This window comes from Pithys albifrons, chromosome Z, assembly GCF_047495875.1.
Source record: "Pithys albifrons albifrons isolate INPA30051 chromosome Z, PitAlb_v1, whole genome shotgun sequence".
NCBI classification, from domain to species: domain Eukaryota; kingdom Metazoa; phylum Chordata; class Aves; order Passeriformes; family Thamnophilidae; genus Pithys; species Pithys albifrons.
In genome coordinates this window covers 71,440,474-71,455,010 of record NC_092497.1, presented here as the reverse complement: position 1 = coordinate 71,455,010, position 14,537 = coordinate 71,440,474, and the positions used below count along the sequence as shown (strand labels likewise).

At 41.2% G+C, this 14,537-nt stretch overlaps 1 protein-coding gene across 3 annotated transcripts; it reads left to right on the top strand.

The window, feature by feature from the left end:
• The first annotated feature begins 866 nt into the window (after positions 1 to 866).
• PLIN2 (perilipin 2) lies at positions 867 to 13,937 on the top strand. 3 transcript variants are annotated; one of them, XM_071580435.1, is made up of 9 exons: positions 867 to 1,009; positions 2,747 to 2,803; positions 2,881 to 3,076; positions 3,712 to 3,794; positions 4,196 to 4,481; positions 4,799 to 4,983; positions 5,707 to 5,841; positions 6,514 to 6,804; positions 13,775 to 13,937. In XM_071580435.1, the coding sequence occupies exons 2-9, from the start codon at positions 2,774 to 2,776 to the stop codon at positions 13,907 to 13,909; spliced, it is 1,341 nt and encodes a 446-aa protein (XP_071436536.1). In that variant the 5' UTR covers positions 867 to 1,009; positions 2,747 to 2,773; the 3' UTR covers positions 13,910 to 13,937. The 3 variants fall into 3 exon arrangements, with proteins under 3 accessions (XP_071436536.1, XP_071436537.1, XP_071436538.1); XM_071580436.1 differs by lacking the exon at positions 5,707 to 5,841; XM_071580437.1 differs by lacking the exons at positions 5,707 to 5,841; positions 13,775 to 13,937 and having other exon boundaries at positions 6,514 to 7,853.
• Positions 13,938 to 14,537: the final 600 nt, after the last annotated feature.

Here is a 14,537-nt window from a genome sequence, read left to right as displayed (position 1 = left end):
TCCTCCCTCCCTACCCCTTATCCCTCCCACCCCACATAACCAAAGCAATGTTCTCCAGAGGCAAGTTCCTAGATTTTCAGAATTTTCCCAGAAGTTCATCAAGTGCAGAAGGGCACCTAGCTGTGAAGATAAACATGTCCAGAATCTAAATAGTCTGCCAAGGACGGTTGAGGTGTTAATACTATCTCTAGTTATTGCATACTGCCAAAGTGTTTACCTGGGCTCTGTGAGGCACAGGTGTTCCTGTACTACACCTAATGGTAATATACATTAGTAAATAAATCCCTGGAATACTCTGGAATTCCCAGAGACACCCCTAAAGAGAAGGATTAATTAATTTTGTGGTTGTCATGGGTACACTGAGTCGTTTACACTTTAGAAGCCAAGTGACTGTGAAGGAGAAATGACGGTATGTCTCAGACGACAACAGTGTAATCAAAGGAGTGGAGTGCCTGTAAATATTAGGTATGCATCCTATCAGAGGTGTAATAAATTAGTTCAGAGAAGAGGCATTTTCTCTTTTATTCCAGTTGTTCTGCTCTGTATGAAGTTGGGTCAGGGGAGGATTACGCTGAATATTAAACAAAATGTTCTTCCCCCAGAGGGTGGTTGGGTACTGAACAGGCTCCCCAGGGAAGTGATCACAGCACCAAGCCTGACAGAGATCCAAAAGCGTTTGGACAAGACTCTCAGGCACCCGGTGTGACTCTTGTGGGGGTCCTGTTCAGGGTCAGGAGCTGGACTCGATGATCTTTGCGGGTCCCTTCCAACCCCGCATATTCTGTGACTGAACCGCCGCCGGACCAGCAGATCCGCACACTCGCCGCCCGGGGCCGCGCCCTCCCGCCCCGCCCGCGGCTGTGACGCGCCGCAGTGACGCCCCATAAGTAGCGGGGCGAGGCCGCGGCTCCCCAGGCGGCGGCGGCGCGCCCGAGACCCTGACGCTACTCGTGCTTCAGGCGGCGGCGGCCCTTTTTCGTCGTCGTTGTCCTCCTCCTCCTCCTGCCGGGTGAGTACGGCCGCCGCGGTGCTCGGCCCGGCCCTGGCCGGCCGCAGGAGCCCTGGGGGCTGGCCGCGGCTCTGACTCCGCAATATGGTGGAGCGGCAGGCGGGGGCCGCGGGCCCGTGTGCGGCGCTCGCCGCGGGGCGGCCACGCTGCCTCCGCCCTCGTGGGCCCCTCGCACCGCGTCCCGGCGCTTTTTCGCCGGCAAAGGTTCTCTCGGGACCAGAAAGCCCAGAGATCCTCGTTCGCCGCCGGGAGCTTCATCCCGGAAGCCGCCCCTGGTGGCCCTTGGGAAACTGTGGCGCCTTCCGGCCTAGGGTAGGGCGGTGAGGCAGGGCAGGCCCCTGGCCGCTCGTCATGACCAGCGATCTGCTTCCTGGGCTTACACTTCTTCCTGTAGCGGCGAGGAAAAGCAGAAACTAAGTTTGTGACGTAGCTTATGTGCTTCCTATTCAGGATCTTTTGCTATCTCTGAAATATGCTTGGATTTTGATTCCAGGCATCTCACCTGCTCCAGAGAAGCGGATCTCACTTTTGCTAGGGCTTAACCAATTCCATGGATCTTCAAAACCCTGCAAAGTCCTAGTTATCTTCCTTGTCTTTAAGAGCAGGAGTAATTTCACAGGCTAACTCTGCTGGTTTAGTAACTAAAATTCAAATCTGTGCTATGTGTGGTTTGATCTTGGATACATTACAAATCTTGAATAATCCTTAAAGTGAGGGTATTTCTTCATTCCCAGGCCACATTCTGTGCTGTTAGACTCTTGTATTCTGCAGCATGCTTTGCAGTTCACAGGGGAATTCAGTTGTACTCCAAGTAATGTGACTTGTAATGCTGTGTGCAGAAAGGTAATACATTTCCAGGGGTATTTCGGTTCTTGATAAATGGAAGGAAAACTTTTCTATTACAGCTGTATCCCTTGTCTGTTACCTGCTTGTGGGTTCCTTGTACAGTGTTTAATCTCATTACAGGCATTATCTAATATGCCTTGTGTATGTTAATATGTGCAAATATGCCTAGAAAATATTAACAGCATGCCTTTGTCCTTGTTCCCCATTATGTAATGGGGAAAAGTTAAACTTTACCTCAGATGTAACATTACACACTCCTTTTGATGCTGTCATATGTATGAGACAGAAAAGTGCTGTTGACTCTTTGACAAACACAGCAGAAGGCCTTGTAATCTACAGTCCTTTTGAGAACTGACTCTTAGTTTGCCTTTTTTTGGCCTTCATGTATCTAGTTTCTTCTGGAACTTAAGTGTCAGGTGAAACTATCAATGCAAAAAATGCTTCTTGCAGATTTAGTTCAGACTGCATGTGTGCATAGGGTAACAATGTGCTTCTGTGTCTTCTCCTAGTGTGGTACTGCAATATCCCACTCCATTTATAGGATTCATATGTAGAGAGCTGTTAGGATTTTCTCTATGGGAACACATGCTGGAATACATTTAAAGTTGTGTAGACTTGTTGAATGACCAGTGTTTGGAACGTGTTTTAGTGGGGTATGGGTAACTCCGGTTATTCAACAATGAGCTGCTGTCCCTCAAAGCTTGTCTCATGCATGTGCCATACTTGTGTTGCCTAAATTGTTGTAATAAAATCAGGTTCCTGTATGTAAGAGTGTGAATGTTCTGCTCCCATTAAATGGGGTGGATCACAAGAACGTTGTTGGTTTCAAAGTTTGGTGTTTAGATGAAGTGGATGTGAGGATTCCCTAACTTAGATATGCTTCTTTCATAGGCTGTGTAAGGTTCAAGACCTGAAAAAATGGCATTGGCAGCAATTGATCCACAACAGGTATGTCTGAGTTAGCCCCATTTTTTTGTCTAGATCAGAAAAATAAGAGTCAACTAACCCCTTTCTCTTTTAAACAGAACATTGTATCAAGGGTTGTCAACCTTCCTTTGGTGAGCTCCACCTATGATATGGTGTCCACAGCTTATATCACCACTAAGGACAACCATCCTTATCTGAAGTCAGTATGTGAGATAGCAGAGAAAGGGGTCAAGACAATTACGTCGGTAGCTGTGACAAGTGCTATGCCTATCATCCAGAAACTGGAACCACAAAGTAAGGCAAAGATGAAGCTGTTGATAACTTTAATTTGACTGATTGTTTTATATATCCAGATGCATTTAGGGTTTAAGATCATCATGCTTATCTGGAGTGCTGTTTTGCGTAGCTGACTAAACCTGTTGCCTGGCCTGAGTAACTGATTTTAGATAGGTATGACTTAAAAAAATCCAGGGCAAAACAGATTCCAACTTCCATAATACTGAACTGATTGACTCCCCTTGATATGCCAAATGATTACATAATGTCTTGCTCAACATCTTTCTTGCCTTTGACCTGGTTTCAAGTGTTGCCATTGTAGTTTCTCATACTGAGAACTGTTTGATTTGGAAGCTGTGTCAAGGCTGTTGTGAGCTGGAGCCTGGTTTCATGAATTGGCAAAGGGCAAGGTGTTTCAGCTTGTTCTAATAGTTATTATTGAATGGGTTTTCTCTGCCTGCAAGTGAGGGGGGGAGTTTCCTGGCATTGTAAATCTGCCTTGTTCTTGCACTTTGCTGCCATGAATCTCACTGAAGAGGAAAGGAAACTAAGAGTGTTGCATGAGTTCTGTTTCAAAAGGAATTTTCAATTTGAGTTATTTATACTAGGGAGGGAAAAAAAATTAAAACTAACTCTTGTAATTTCTATTATAGTTGTAGTTGCCAACAACTATGCATGTATAGGCCTAGACAAAATTGAAGAGAGACTGCCTATACTGAATCAGCCCACTGACAAGGTAAGTTCTTTCCATGTACATATGCTAAGCAGAGGAACCATACACGGTTCCTTTTTATTATCAATAAAAAAACAGGAAGAGGTTTCAAAAAGCCATGCCTGAAGCACAGCTTTAAAGCAGTGTGGAAGTCAAAGGTGTACCTGTAGAACTGTTTGATTTCTTTGTCTCTTTCCTGCTTAGTGTGAACAAAACAGTGCCTGGATTACATTCACTGAAGTGTTTTGAGCTGAAGGCTGCATGGCAGTCATGTCTTGTTTTGTCTTGTACAAATGTTTACAGGGTGGAATTTTTCCTAGGTAACCTATACTTGTACTAGTTTCAGCATAATTTTGTTATTTCCTGAATTATGTACCACTCACCAGTAAAAACATTTTTGTGAATCAGTGTATTTCCTATGGCAGGTTGTCGCCAATGCCAAGGATGTAGTTGTTGGAGCCAGAGAAGCAGTAACAACCACTGTGACCGGTGCCAAGGAAACTGTTGCTCACACTATCACTGGAGTTGTGGGCAAGACTAAAGAAGCAGTGCAAGACAGTGTAGAAATGACCAAGACAGTTGTCAATGGCAGCATTAATACTGTCCTGAGAAGTCGTGTGGTGCAAATGGTGAGCAGTGGAGTGGACAGTGCTCTCACTAAATCAGAGACCCTTGTAGACCAGTATCTTCCACTTACAGAAGCAGAACTAGGTAAGACCAATTCAGCATTTGATTTTTTAGAATGCTTATATTGGAGAGAAGCAAGCAATCATCCATTTATTGCTTACTTACAATAGGGAGGGAGCATGTGATTTCTAGGCTGCCTTTTACCTTGCTGGGTGTAATAGCATCCTTAAAGGGAAATAGAATGAAAGTAAGGCTCTCCATGTGGTCTGCCAGTCTACCCTTCATGCTAAAGGACTACTCAGCAAGTTCAATATTCAGCTGTTACTAGGCAGATAAAATTGTCTCAGTCCTCTTTTAAGTTTTTCTCCAGTGATCAGTTTGATTCCTTTCTGCATATCTAGAGAAAGAAGCTGCAAATGTTGAAGGTTTTGAAGTTGGAATTCAAAAGCCAAGCTACTATGTTAGACTAGGATCACTGTCTTCAAAAGTCCGCACACGTGCCTACCAACAAGCCTTAAACAAAGTTAAAGATGCTAAACAGAAAAGCCAGGAGACAATCTCTCAGCTCCATCACACTGTTAGTCTGGTAAGTTTAAGCTTCCACTTCAGGTGTAAAAAGTAAATGCTGGCCTAGTTTTAGAGTGAAGCAAACAGCCAGAAGAGTCATAGGAAAACTGGAATTGCTGTCTCAGACTAAATGCATTTTCTAAATACAAAGCATTTATCATTAGGAGATTTTCATCAACATTCAGGAGAGGTCCTAAATCAGGCTGAGCTGTGAGCTAACGAGCAACTGCTTGTAACTGTAAGCAGTGCAGAAATAAAAGTGACATGTTTAAAATTGTATTCCTGTTTTGCAGTGCTGGGTTTGACACTTTATTCAGTGAGAAAAGATTTTAGAAACACTCAGTCCTATAAGTCCTCTTTGGTAATAAAATGTGAGATTCTTTTGGGACTTGTTCTTACTGTTTCTGTCTCTGAGCATTTCTGGGTACTTCAGTAGTCTTATCCTAACAATGTACCTTTATGTACAGGACAAACTGCACATAAAGAGTCATGGCCTTCTATATACTTTCAGTTCTTTCTGTAGGATGCCAATGGGGGAGAGGGAAATAGTTCACACTACATGTGTCAAAACTGATTCCAGCTTTCAATTCTTTGAAGAGAAGAAATACACTCTTATTCCAAAGCCTTTTATACTGAAATTCTGAAGTGTTTAAAAAGGAGGCTACAAAACAGTCAAGGTAGGGTAGCCCTAAAGGAACTGTTTAGATTCTTTGTTCTACTTCCTTATTTGGCTGTATTTCAGATCGAGTATGCCAGAAAGAACGTGAATAGTGCCAATAAGAAACTTCTTGGTGCTCAGGAAAAGCTTTATCAGTCCTGGGTAGAATGGAAGAAAAATACAGGCCAAAATGATGGTGGTGAACTGCATAGTGCTGAGGTAAATAGATGTAAATGTACACTAGAAATAAATGGATTGTATACTGTCAAGGTAATGGAAAATTAACAGTGCCTCAGAGAAGCTTATATGCAAACATGGAATCTAGATGCTGAAAGTCAGGGCCGTTGACTAGTGAAAAGTAGGCAACCCAAACTCTTACATGATACTACTTCCTGCAAACATTCTGGGTTCATTCTCTTCTCAAGAGAGTGCTCATCCTGTTTAGCATGTGAACCTGTGTTGGGATGTCCATGTGTAAATCAGCTAGAACTCACTTATCTGATGTGTCCAGACCAGAAATAATAGTTTATCAGCATAAAGCAGTGAGTGTAAGGCACAGACTCACTGAGTCCTACATGCAGCTTTAAACAGTGGTTCACTGATTAGAATATACTTACCTATGCTGACTTGTTACCTAGAGTTGAAACAAGAGTCTGCTTGTCTGTTACTAGTTAGAAGCTATCATTGTTTCTATTCACAAAGTACTTAAGTGTTGAAGAAATTTAAGACTTTTAAGTCTCTTACTCTTCAGACTTAAGACCTGTTTTATTACCTGCTATAGCTTTATTTCACTTACACCCCCTTTACTTTCCTCCTCTATGTATCTTGAGCAACGTAAGGCTGCTACAGTCATAAAAAGACACTAATAGACTGTTATGTTTTTTCTTACAGCACATTGAGTCAAGAACTCTAGCTATTGCACGGAGCCTCACTCAGCAGCTTCAGACCACCTGCCTCACTCTGGTCTCAAGCCTACAGGGGCTGCCACAGAATGTGCAGGATCGGGTTTACAGTATTGGGTCAATGGCAGGTGATGTCTACCAGAGCTTTTGGTCAGCATCCTCCTTCCAAGAATTATCAGACAGCTTTCTTACAGCTAGTAAAGGACAGCTGAAGAAAATGAAGGAGTCTCTGGATGATGTGATGGATTATCTTGTTAACAACACGCCGCTCAACTGGCTGGTAGGTCCCTTTTACCCACAACTGCCTGGCATTCAGCATGCTGAGAGCAAAGGTGAAGGGGAGAAAAATTTCAGCCAGAAAGACAAACAGCCTGAACACCCTACTGAATAAACTGCATAGCATATGTGTACTCTGCTGACTGACAGAACAAGTGGCCTTACCAAGAGTAGCTGTCTAAAAAGCCTAGGTTAAAAATCCATAAATATAGGTGTAGGGGAACTACAGAGGAAGGATGCTCTTGCACATAGGCTGTGTATAGTCCTATGTAGTCAACCCACACTAAAAACTCAAGCTCTCTGAAGTGCCTAAGTATTGGCAGCTTACAGTTGTCAAGATGCCTTGCTTGTCTGTCAAGAAACCTCACCATGCTTATCAGTGGTATTAATACCACTAGTCTAAATGAAACCTATTATAGCTAAAAGCTTTTGATCTGTTTTCTTATTCTCTACCAGAATGCTATAAAAGCCTTACATACTATGAAATGCATTTAAAAACCCTGCAGTCTAGCTGGGTATGCTTAAAAGCTATGTTTGCTGCAGAACACACATTTTATAATTATGGATCTGACTGTCTCAGACTCTATCGTTATACAGTTTATGACAAAAGTCCTGTGAATGCAGAATGCCAAAGCTCAAAGTGAGGTTTCTGGATGAGTCAGCTGGAGTTAAATGCTGTGACAGTGTTGACATTAAGTGTATAAACTTAATCATTGTATAATTATTGTGTAACACAGTAACTTGACCACAAAATCTCTCAAGCTGAAAGGGACCCATAAGCAACATCACGTCCAACTACCTGCTCCTTGCAGGACTACCTAAAACTAAACCATATAACTAAGAGTGTTGTCCAGATGCTCCTTGAACACTTTCCTGGGGACCCTGTTCCAGTGATGGACCAAATAATTATGAATGCATTTTTAATATGCAGTATAAAGGCAAGATTCATGCTGTTTGTAACCAGGGGCCTGCTGGTGTGTGTGTGTGTGTTTTTTGTAGCTATCCTTTTGTAATTAATTTTGTATGTTAGTAATAAATACTTTAGTAGCCAAAGTCTGTCTCCATTTCAGTGGTGTTTTAAAATGATGTGACTTGCTCTTCTGTGATTCCTTCAAACCAGGTCCCGCAGAAAGCAAGCTTGACATGCAAATGAAGTAGACTTGCATTGAAAATGTGTTGTGTATGTATAGATAGATAAGATACTGTTGCAGCATTTCCTTCCTCCTTTAGAGCTTTTGTTCATCGTTCTGTTGAGTCTTAGCTTTACTGCTGCTTTTTTTGGTCCTTGCTGCTGTTCACCTTTAATGATGACCTAAGCTGTCAGCTGCTGGATGTTCTAATATTGAAGAGAAGGGTATGGACAAAGAACCCTCTCCTACCCTCACAGCAGGTGTTCCATGTGCATTAGACTTCCATCTATCTGCTGTCTCCCTATAAACAATGTACACTTTTCAGCTGCAGCACCAGTTTAAACTTGTTTAACTTTATTTGCTTTCTTTGAACTTGAGTACCAAATGTACATTAACACTCAGCTACTTGTTCTTCAGTAAATACTGTGAACCAACTTCCCCCTGGAAAAGAATTACAGTCACTAGAAAATAATCTTTCTTGGTTTAGGGCTGTCCAGGTAAGTTGTCTCTATGTTCCTAATGCAAGCCCTGTACAACTTTGAGTTGCAATCGTTTAGTGTAGCAATGCTGGCCACTATTTTCAAGGAGGTCAGCAAATGGAGTGAAGCAAATAAGAGTTCAAAGGAAGCTTATCACATTGCTGCATTGAGCAATACCTTCACTTGGCACAGTGTGGGCACTAAAGCAAATTACCCGTTATCTCGCCGCCCACTGTGAGGGATTGCTTAGCTGTTAAGTCAGGGTTGGCTTAGAAGTATGAGAAAGACTGTTTTAAGCACAGTAGTAAACAAAACTGCAACAATATAATTAATCGCTATCCGTCATCCTCCCTGCTTTAAATATTCACTTTATTTAAGGGAGCTGTTTCATATAAAATTAACATGAGAAGGTGAGATACTCTTTTCCAACTAGGGCTTGAGTTAAGACTTCTGGAGTACTTTCAGCAATTAGCTTATTTTTAAGTTTACTTTAAGTGTTGCATGAGTCCAGCCACAGAGTATCTTTCTTTATCTTCATTTATAATAAAATTTGTAGAGTGCATCCACTGTTGTAGATGTGCTCAGGAACAGAATGGAACTAATTACGTTTGGGAGCAGCTGTCTGTTTAAATAAGGGAATATCCATTCTTCTGTGTATTTTAGAAACTACTTCCTCTGGAACTTCATCTTGTGGTAATAAGATACTCAAACTTTTCACTGTTTTTTTTAAGGACTGAGAAATAAATAACTTCATCTGCTATTAGTGCACAAGCAGTACATCTCTCTGTTCTGTTATAAGTTGTGCTGCTGGTTCATACTTTTACATGGCAGTCAAACTTTACTAAGCCTCAGCAAGCAGATAAAATAGAAAGCAAGAGAAACTTAACAGCCTAGACCTTCAAAGCACTTCTTGCTCACCATGCACTGTTGGGTGGCTTCTTTGTAAAAGTTCATTGACTTCTGACAGCTGTGCTACAACTGGTGGCTACAAAGCAACACATGGTTATGCTTACCCAGTGGCTGGTCTAATAGCCTGTTAGACTAAAATGCTGTATGCGGGTTCCTGTGCTGTGCTATTATGAGAGGTAGTTGTTCTGTTGGATGCTGCCCAGCCCCTGAGTGTTTGAAGTTTCTATCCACCCCCCCCCATTCCCCCAGCAGAATTAGAAACCCTTCCCTAGAGGATGAAAGGACTGAAGAGTAGCAAAATCAGTATGTTCCTGATTTATTATATAAAGTTCTCTGGACTCAGATTATTATGCTCTGCTAATAAGGACAGCACTGAATGTTTAAATTGAATTGCACCTGTAGCTTGTGGGGGTATCTTGTAGGTTATTTAGCACAGCACTAGTCTTAACTGCACTTGTACAGACAGAATGTGTTATTTTTCTCTAATGTAGCTAGAGAGAGTGACTATTAAAATGCCCTCTGGAGGCAAGAATGATGCAGAAACTTTTCAAAGCCATCTTTGTTTTTTTTGCCACGGTTGTTTTTGACTGAAGCTGAGGTTCCTCCTCTGTAATAAAGGAGGGAAACCTAAGACGTCAACAGAGCAGAGTTTGCTCATGAATTTTTCCTGCCATTTTACCTGTTTCTCCATAAATGCATGTATGAAGCAGTTCAACTGTACTGCACAGAAACTTGCTTGCTTAGTCCAAAATCATTTTTAAGGATATAGCTTTGGCTAAAATCTGTGAAGTTTCTATAAAGCTCAGAAGTTACCTTCTGAAAAAGGTAAGATAATAGGAAATAGGATCACCTATTTACAGCAAGGCAAATAAACTGGATGAAATGGAAGAATGTCAAAGGCTGCTAGTCATACAAAACCTAGGATGGTAAAGGTTAGAATACTAACATCATTTGTAAGCTTATTTAGACTCTATTTGGAATTCAGAAGATTACTGTTTCTTTTTAAGAGAACACTTAAAAATTGTTCATGCTAGCTGACACTTCCTTTTTCAGGGTACATTCAGCAGAGAACTGTTACTCTATCACTGCAAGTAATCCTTTTCTATAAATGCTCTTTTTTTGGGAAGGGCTCTCCCCACGTGGGTGTGCCCTTCCAGCCTGCAGTGGATATTTTAGGTGAGGCACAGCATGTGCAGAACTGGCCCCACCCTTTAACTCTTGAGGTCCATCTGCCACGGCCGAGTGAGCTTGTGACAGTGACAGTGAAGTCCTCAGGACCGTCTGCAGCCCCCTGGTGTTCCCAGGAGGTCTCCCATCCAAGTACTAACTGGGGCTGACCCTGCTTAGCTTCCGAGATCTGATGGGATTGGGCATCAGGGTGGCATGTGGACAGTCCTGTGATGTAAAGGAGAGCACTCTGGACTGAATCCCAAGGACCTGAGTTCGAGTCTCAGTGGGGACCATCCCCTGGCAGTTCAATGCCTCCCTGCCATCCCATCCCGTCAGACCTTGGATGCTCAACAGGGTCAGCCCCGGTTAGTACCGGGTGCTTTGACAGTCCCGAGGACTTCACTGTCACTGTCCAAGCTCGCTCGGCCGTGGCAGATGGACCTGAGGACTTAAACGGTGGGGCCAGTTCTGTGCACACTGTGCCTCACCTAAAAAATCCACTGTGCAGGTTGGAAGGGCACACCCACGTGGGGAGAGCCCTGCCCAAAACCTTCGTTCGTGAAGTCTGGCCTTACATACATAAATGCTCTAAATATAAGCATTTGTAAATAGCTCCATATGGTATACAAGTTTTGCAAACACATTTATAGCATTGGCTGAAGCCAAATTTGTATAAGGACTGGAGTTGCAACTGGTTTGTCTAAACTAAAGAAAGGTGTAAAGTTTCTGAAATGTCTCCTATTCTTCAAGATAAATTTTTTTTGTGATAGTAGTTTCCAGAATACAACTTAGAGTAATATTTTATAGCTAATAAAATGGGTGAAAGTACTTGGGAACAACTGATAAATCATTTCTTGTTATTAAAGAAAATGCAAAACAACCAACAAAAACTTACTTAAAGCAGGATAATTAAAAAGAGGAAAGAGAACCAAACATTTTTAAGCATGATCTGATAGTAATCTGCATGATTGGCTAGCTGGAGGTATTATATAGTGTTTGGTTAAATATTTCTTTTCATACTAAGATGGCAATTTGACTTTTGAGTAATACAGTCTCTGATGACTCGAAGTAAGTGTTCTGTAAGTGCACAAAATGAGAACAATCTATCAAGGTTGTAGTGGCTCAGTTCTGAAAACATATTTAGCAACTAAAAATGGATTAAAGTTGTTTATATTGACATTAGTGTTTGTATATGAAGACAGCAGAACACCAAAGTATGTTTTATAGTATTCTGTGTAAGGATTTTTGCAAGTTTTGCACTAATCTGTGTAAATGATTTAACTACATCTTATGCAGAAACAGCATGAAGAAGAGTGATGTCTTTGTTGCACTAATTGGTAGGAAGTTGAAATAAAGCAGTAAGTCAACTGTAAAAAGTAGTATGGAAGTGAAGATCCTTTACCTAACCATCTCATAATGCCAAGGGCTTTGCATTATTTTAGTTAGACTGGTGCATTCATCAGAATGTGCAATTCTAATAGAATTTTGCATGTTCTGAACCAAGATAAATCATACTGACACCCACACTGTTTTACACTGACATATAGTACAATTTGAAATTCTTTCATGGCTATGAAAATCTTACTAATACATTGAAGAAGTCAGGTGCTTCTACTGCCTGTATTAAGGAGAGGAATAAAGCACAAACTTAAATTCAAGTGATTATTCTGTTGTCAGTAAGAACAACATGGATGTAAGTAATAAAAACCTCTTAAATATAGGATATAATGAAAATTCTCACTGGTAGTACAGTTGCTGACCATTGTTATGTGTCCTGCTCTGTGTAATTACAGAGTAAACCAGCTTATTTAAACAATCCATGTAAGCACATTTTAAAATTACTTTGTAAATGGACTACTTAGCCTTATTCTTATTTACCTCGATTTGTGCTACAGTATGAAACGCAGAATCATGTGCATTTAATGGGAAAACTTGTTGACTTCTCTAAGTGCAGTAATCAGTTTTGGGTAAACTGATAGAAGCAGAAAGGTGCAAAATAATTCTTGCTGATAAAAGATGTGTTTCCCCCATTAGTGCCTTTTGATTTTCTGGGAGACAAAAACTACTGATCTTACTTTGATCAAGCTTAAGTTCTCAAAACACTGGCATCTGACAAGTCACACACTGCTTAGGTTCTTCTGAAGATCAGTTTTAATTAATAATTAATATTTCTATGTCCCTGGTGCCCTATGACTACGTACTCTGTAGGAAACTGAGTGATTCACATGCAGTGCTTCCATGCTGGGTACAACCTGGAAACTGTAGTCCCCTTATCATTTTATATATTCTCTGCTCTTCTGACACTTCTTCAAAGCAAGCAAAGCACAGGTTTTTTTCTTGCCTACTGTCTTTCATAAAAGTAAGTCATAAGATGTTTTGCAGTTAGGGGATGGATTAAAACTGCTTAAGTTACAGAAATGTCTAGAAGCCTCTGCAAGTTGCTGCTGCTTTGAACTTTCAGACCCAAAGTCCTGTCAGCATGCAGCAAGTTGGTATTTGCTGATACTGTATCTGGCTCCAAATATGTCACATCAACAACATTAAAACTAACTGCTAATCAAACTGTAGGCGTAAGTATTTTTCACTTTGGGCACAAAAGTTGTTGGTTGAATAAATTCCTTAATTATATCCCATTTTTCAGGAGTACCTAAGTAATCTAAGTCCTACTAAAGGGACTTAAGGGTTGGGACTTAAGCTCCTAAGTGTCTTAGCCAACATTTTTAGAAGTCTGTAACATCCATGTATCCACTAATGTCTCTGGCAATTTGTGAAACCTGGTGCTGCTTAACAGTACAGAATATTACACATGCAGTTAAAACAGAGACCCAAGTGAGATTGCAGTTCCAGGTATTTATTTCTTGAGGAAAGATTTAATGCAGTAGGCAGGGACAGCAGTATAGAGCAATCCAATATCAATCTCAGGGCAGGTTACTTTATCTAGTCCATCCTCTTCTATGGAAAGAAGAAAGGCAAAATAATTTAAAAACCTCCTTTCTTGATTTTCCGGTCACCAGTGTCACTAAGTTCAGTCCACTAAGTTCAGCTCTATTCTGTCTCTGCTATAAAATCCTGCCTTCTCAGCTACTGATCTATACCTTGGATAGTATTTGGTCGATGTTAATGCTATGTGTTTCATATGTGACTAAGCATATTTCACTCTGTATTCAGTGTATTGGGCCTATTTTCTAGATATGCTGTGCATCTTTGTGTACTGACTTCAGCGAGGAGTATTGCACAAATTTGCTTAGTTTTATTTTAATTTGATTTAAATTTCATTCTTACACAGGTTCCAGATTTCACTATTACAGACCTGTCTTCAGAGTCAGATGATATCCCAGACATTTTGGATTTGGATGAAGAGGATCAACAAGACTTTTCACGCACAAATGGCCCTTACACTACAGGGCAAAGAGCTGAATAGAGAAGCATAAACATGTCTTTTGATACGACATACATTTGCCATGTTTAATTTAGATTTCTCCTTTTAAAAGGTGAACCTGCCTAGGTTAGAGATTATGGGGATATTTTTTTTTAAATCACTGCTGTTTCATTTAGCTATGTCAAAAATCTGGTGTTTTTTCTACATGAGGAATGCATGGTACATTAATTCATTAGCATGGGTGTCAAACCCCCGTTCTACAAGCCAGGTATAGCCCAAGCAGTGTATCCAACTGATCTGATCTTGGTTAGTGATTGTTCTGCTGGTAGCAGCGTGAGAACACCCCAGTGCTTTGAATAAAGGGCTGCCAACAAAAGGAGTTGATGAGGATTTGCCCACAAAACTTCCCCTTTCAGTCTACATGAAAAACACTTCTGCATCTACCTCTTTGCTGCTGGAAGGGGTGAGAATCTCAGATGCACTCAAGTTCGCGTTGCTGTGTTCTGCACCTACAGAGCTTAGAGGCTTAGAGCTTTCCTTTTGCAAGAGTGCTTTATGCGCAGAAGGAGTCTGTTCTCTCCACCTGCCTTCTGTATGCAGATATTTTGGCCATCATGATGCTATGAGTTGTGGCGCCTATGACTAGGAAGGGGTAAATGCTTAAAAATTA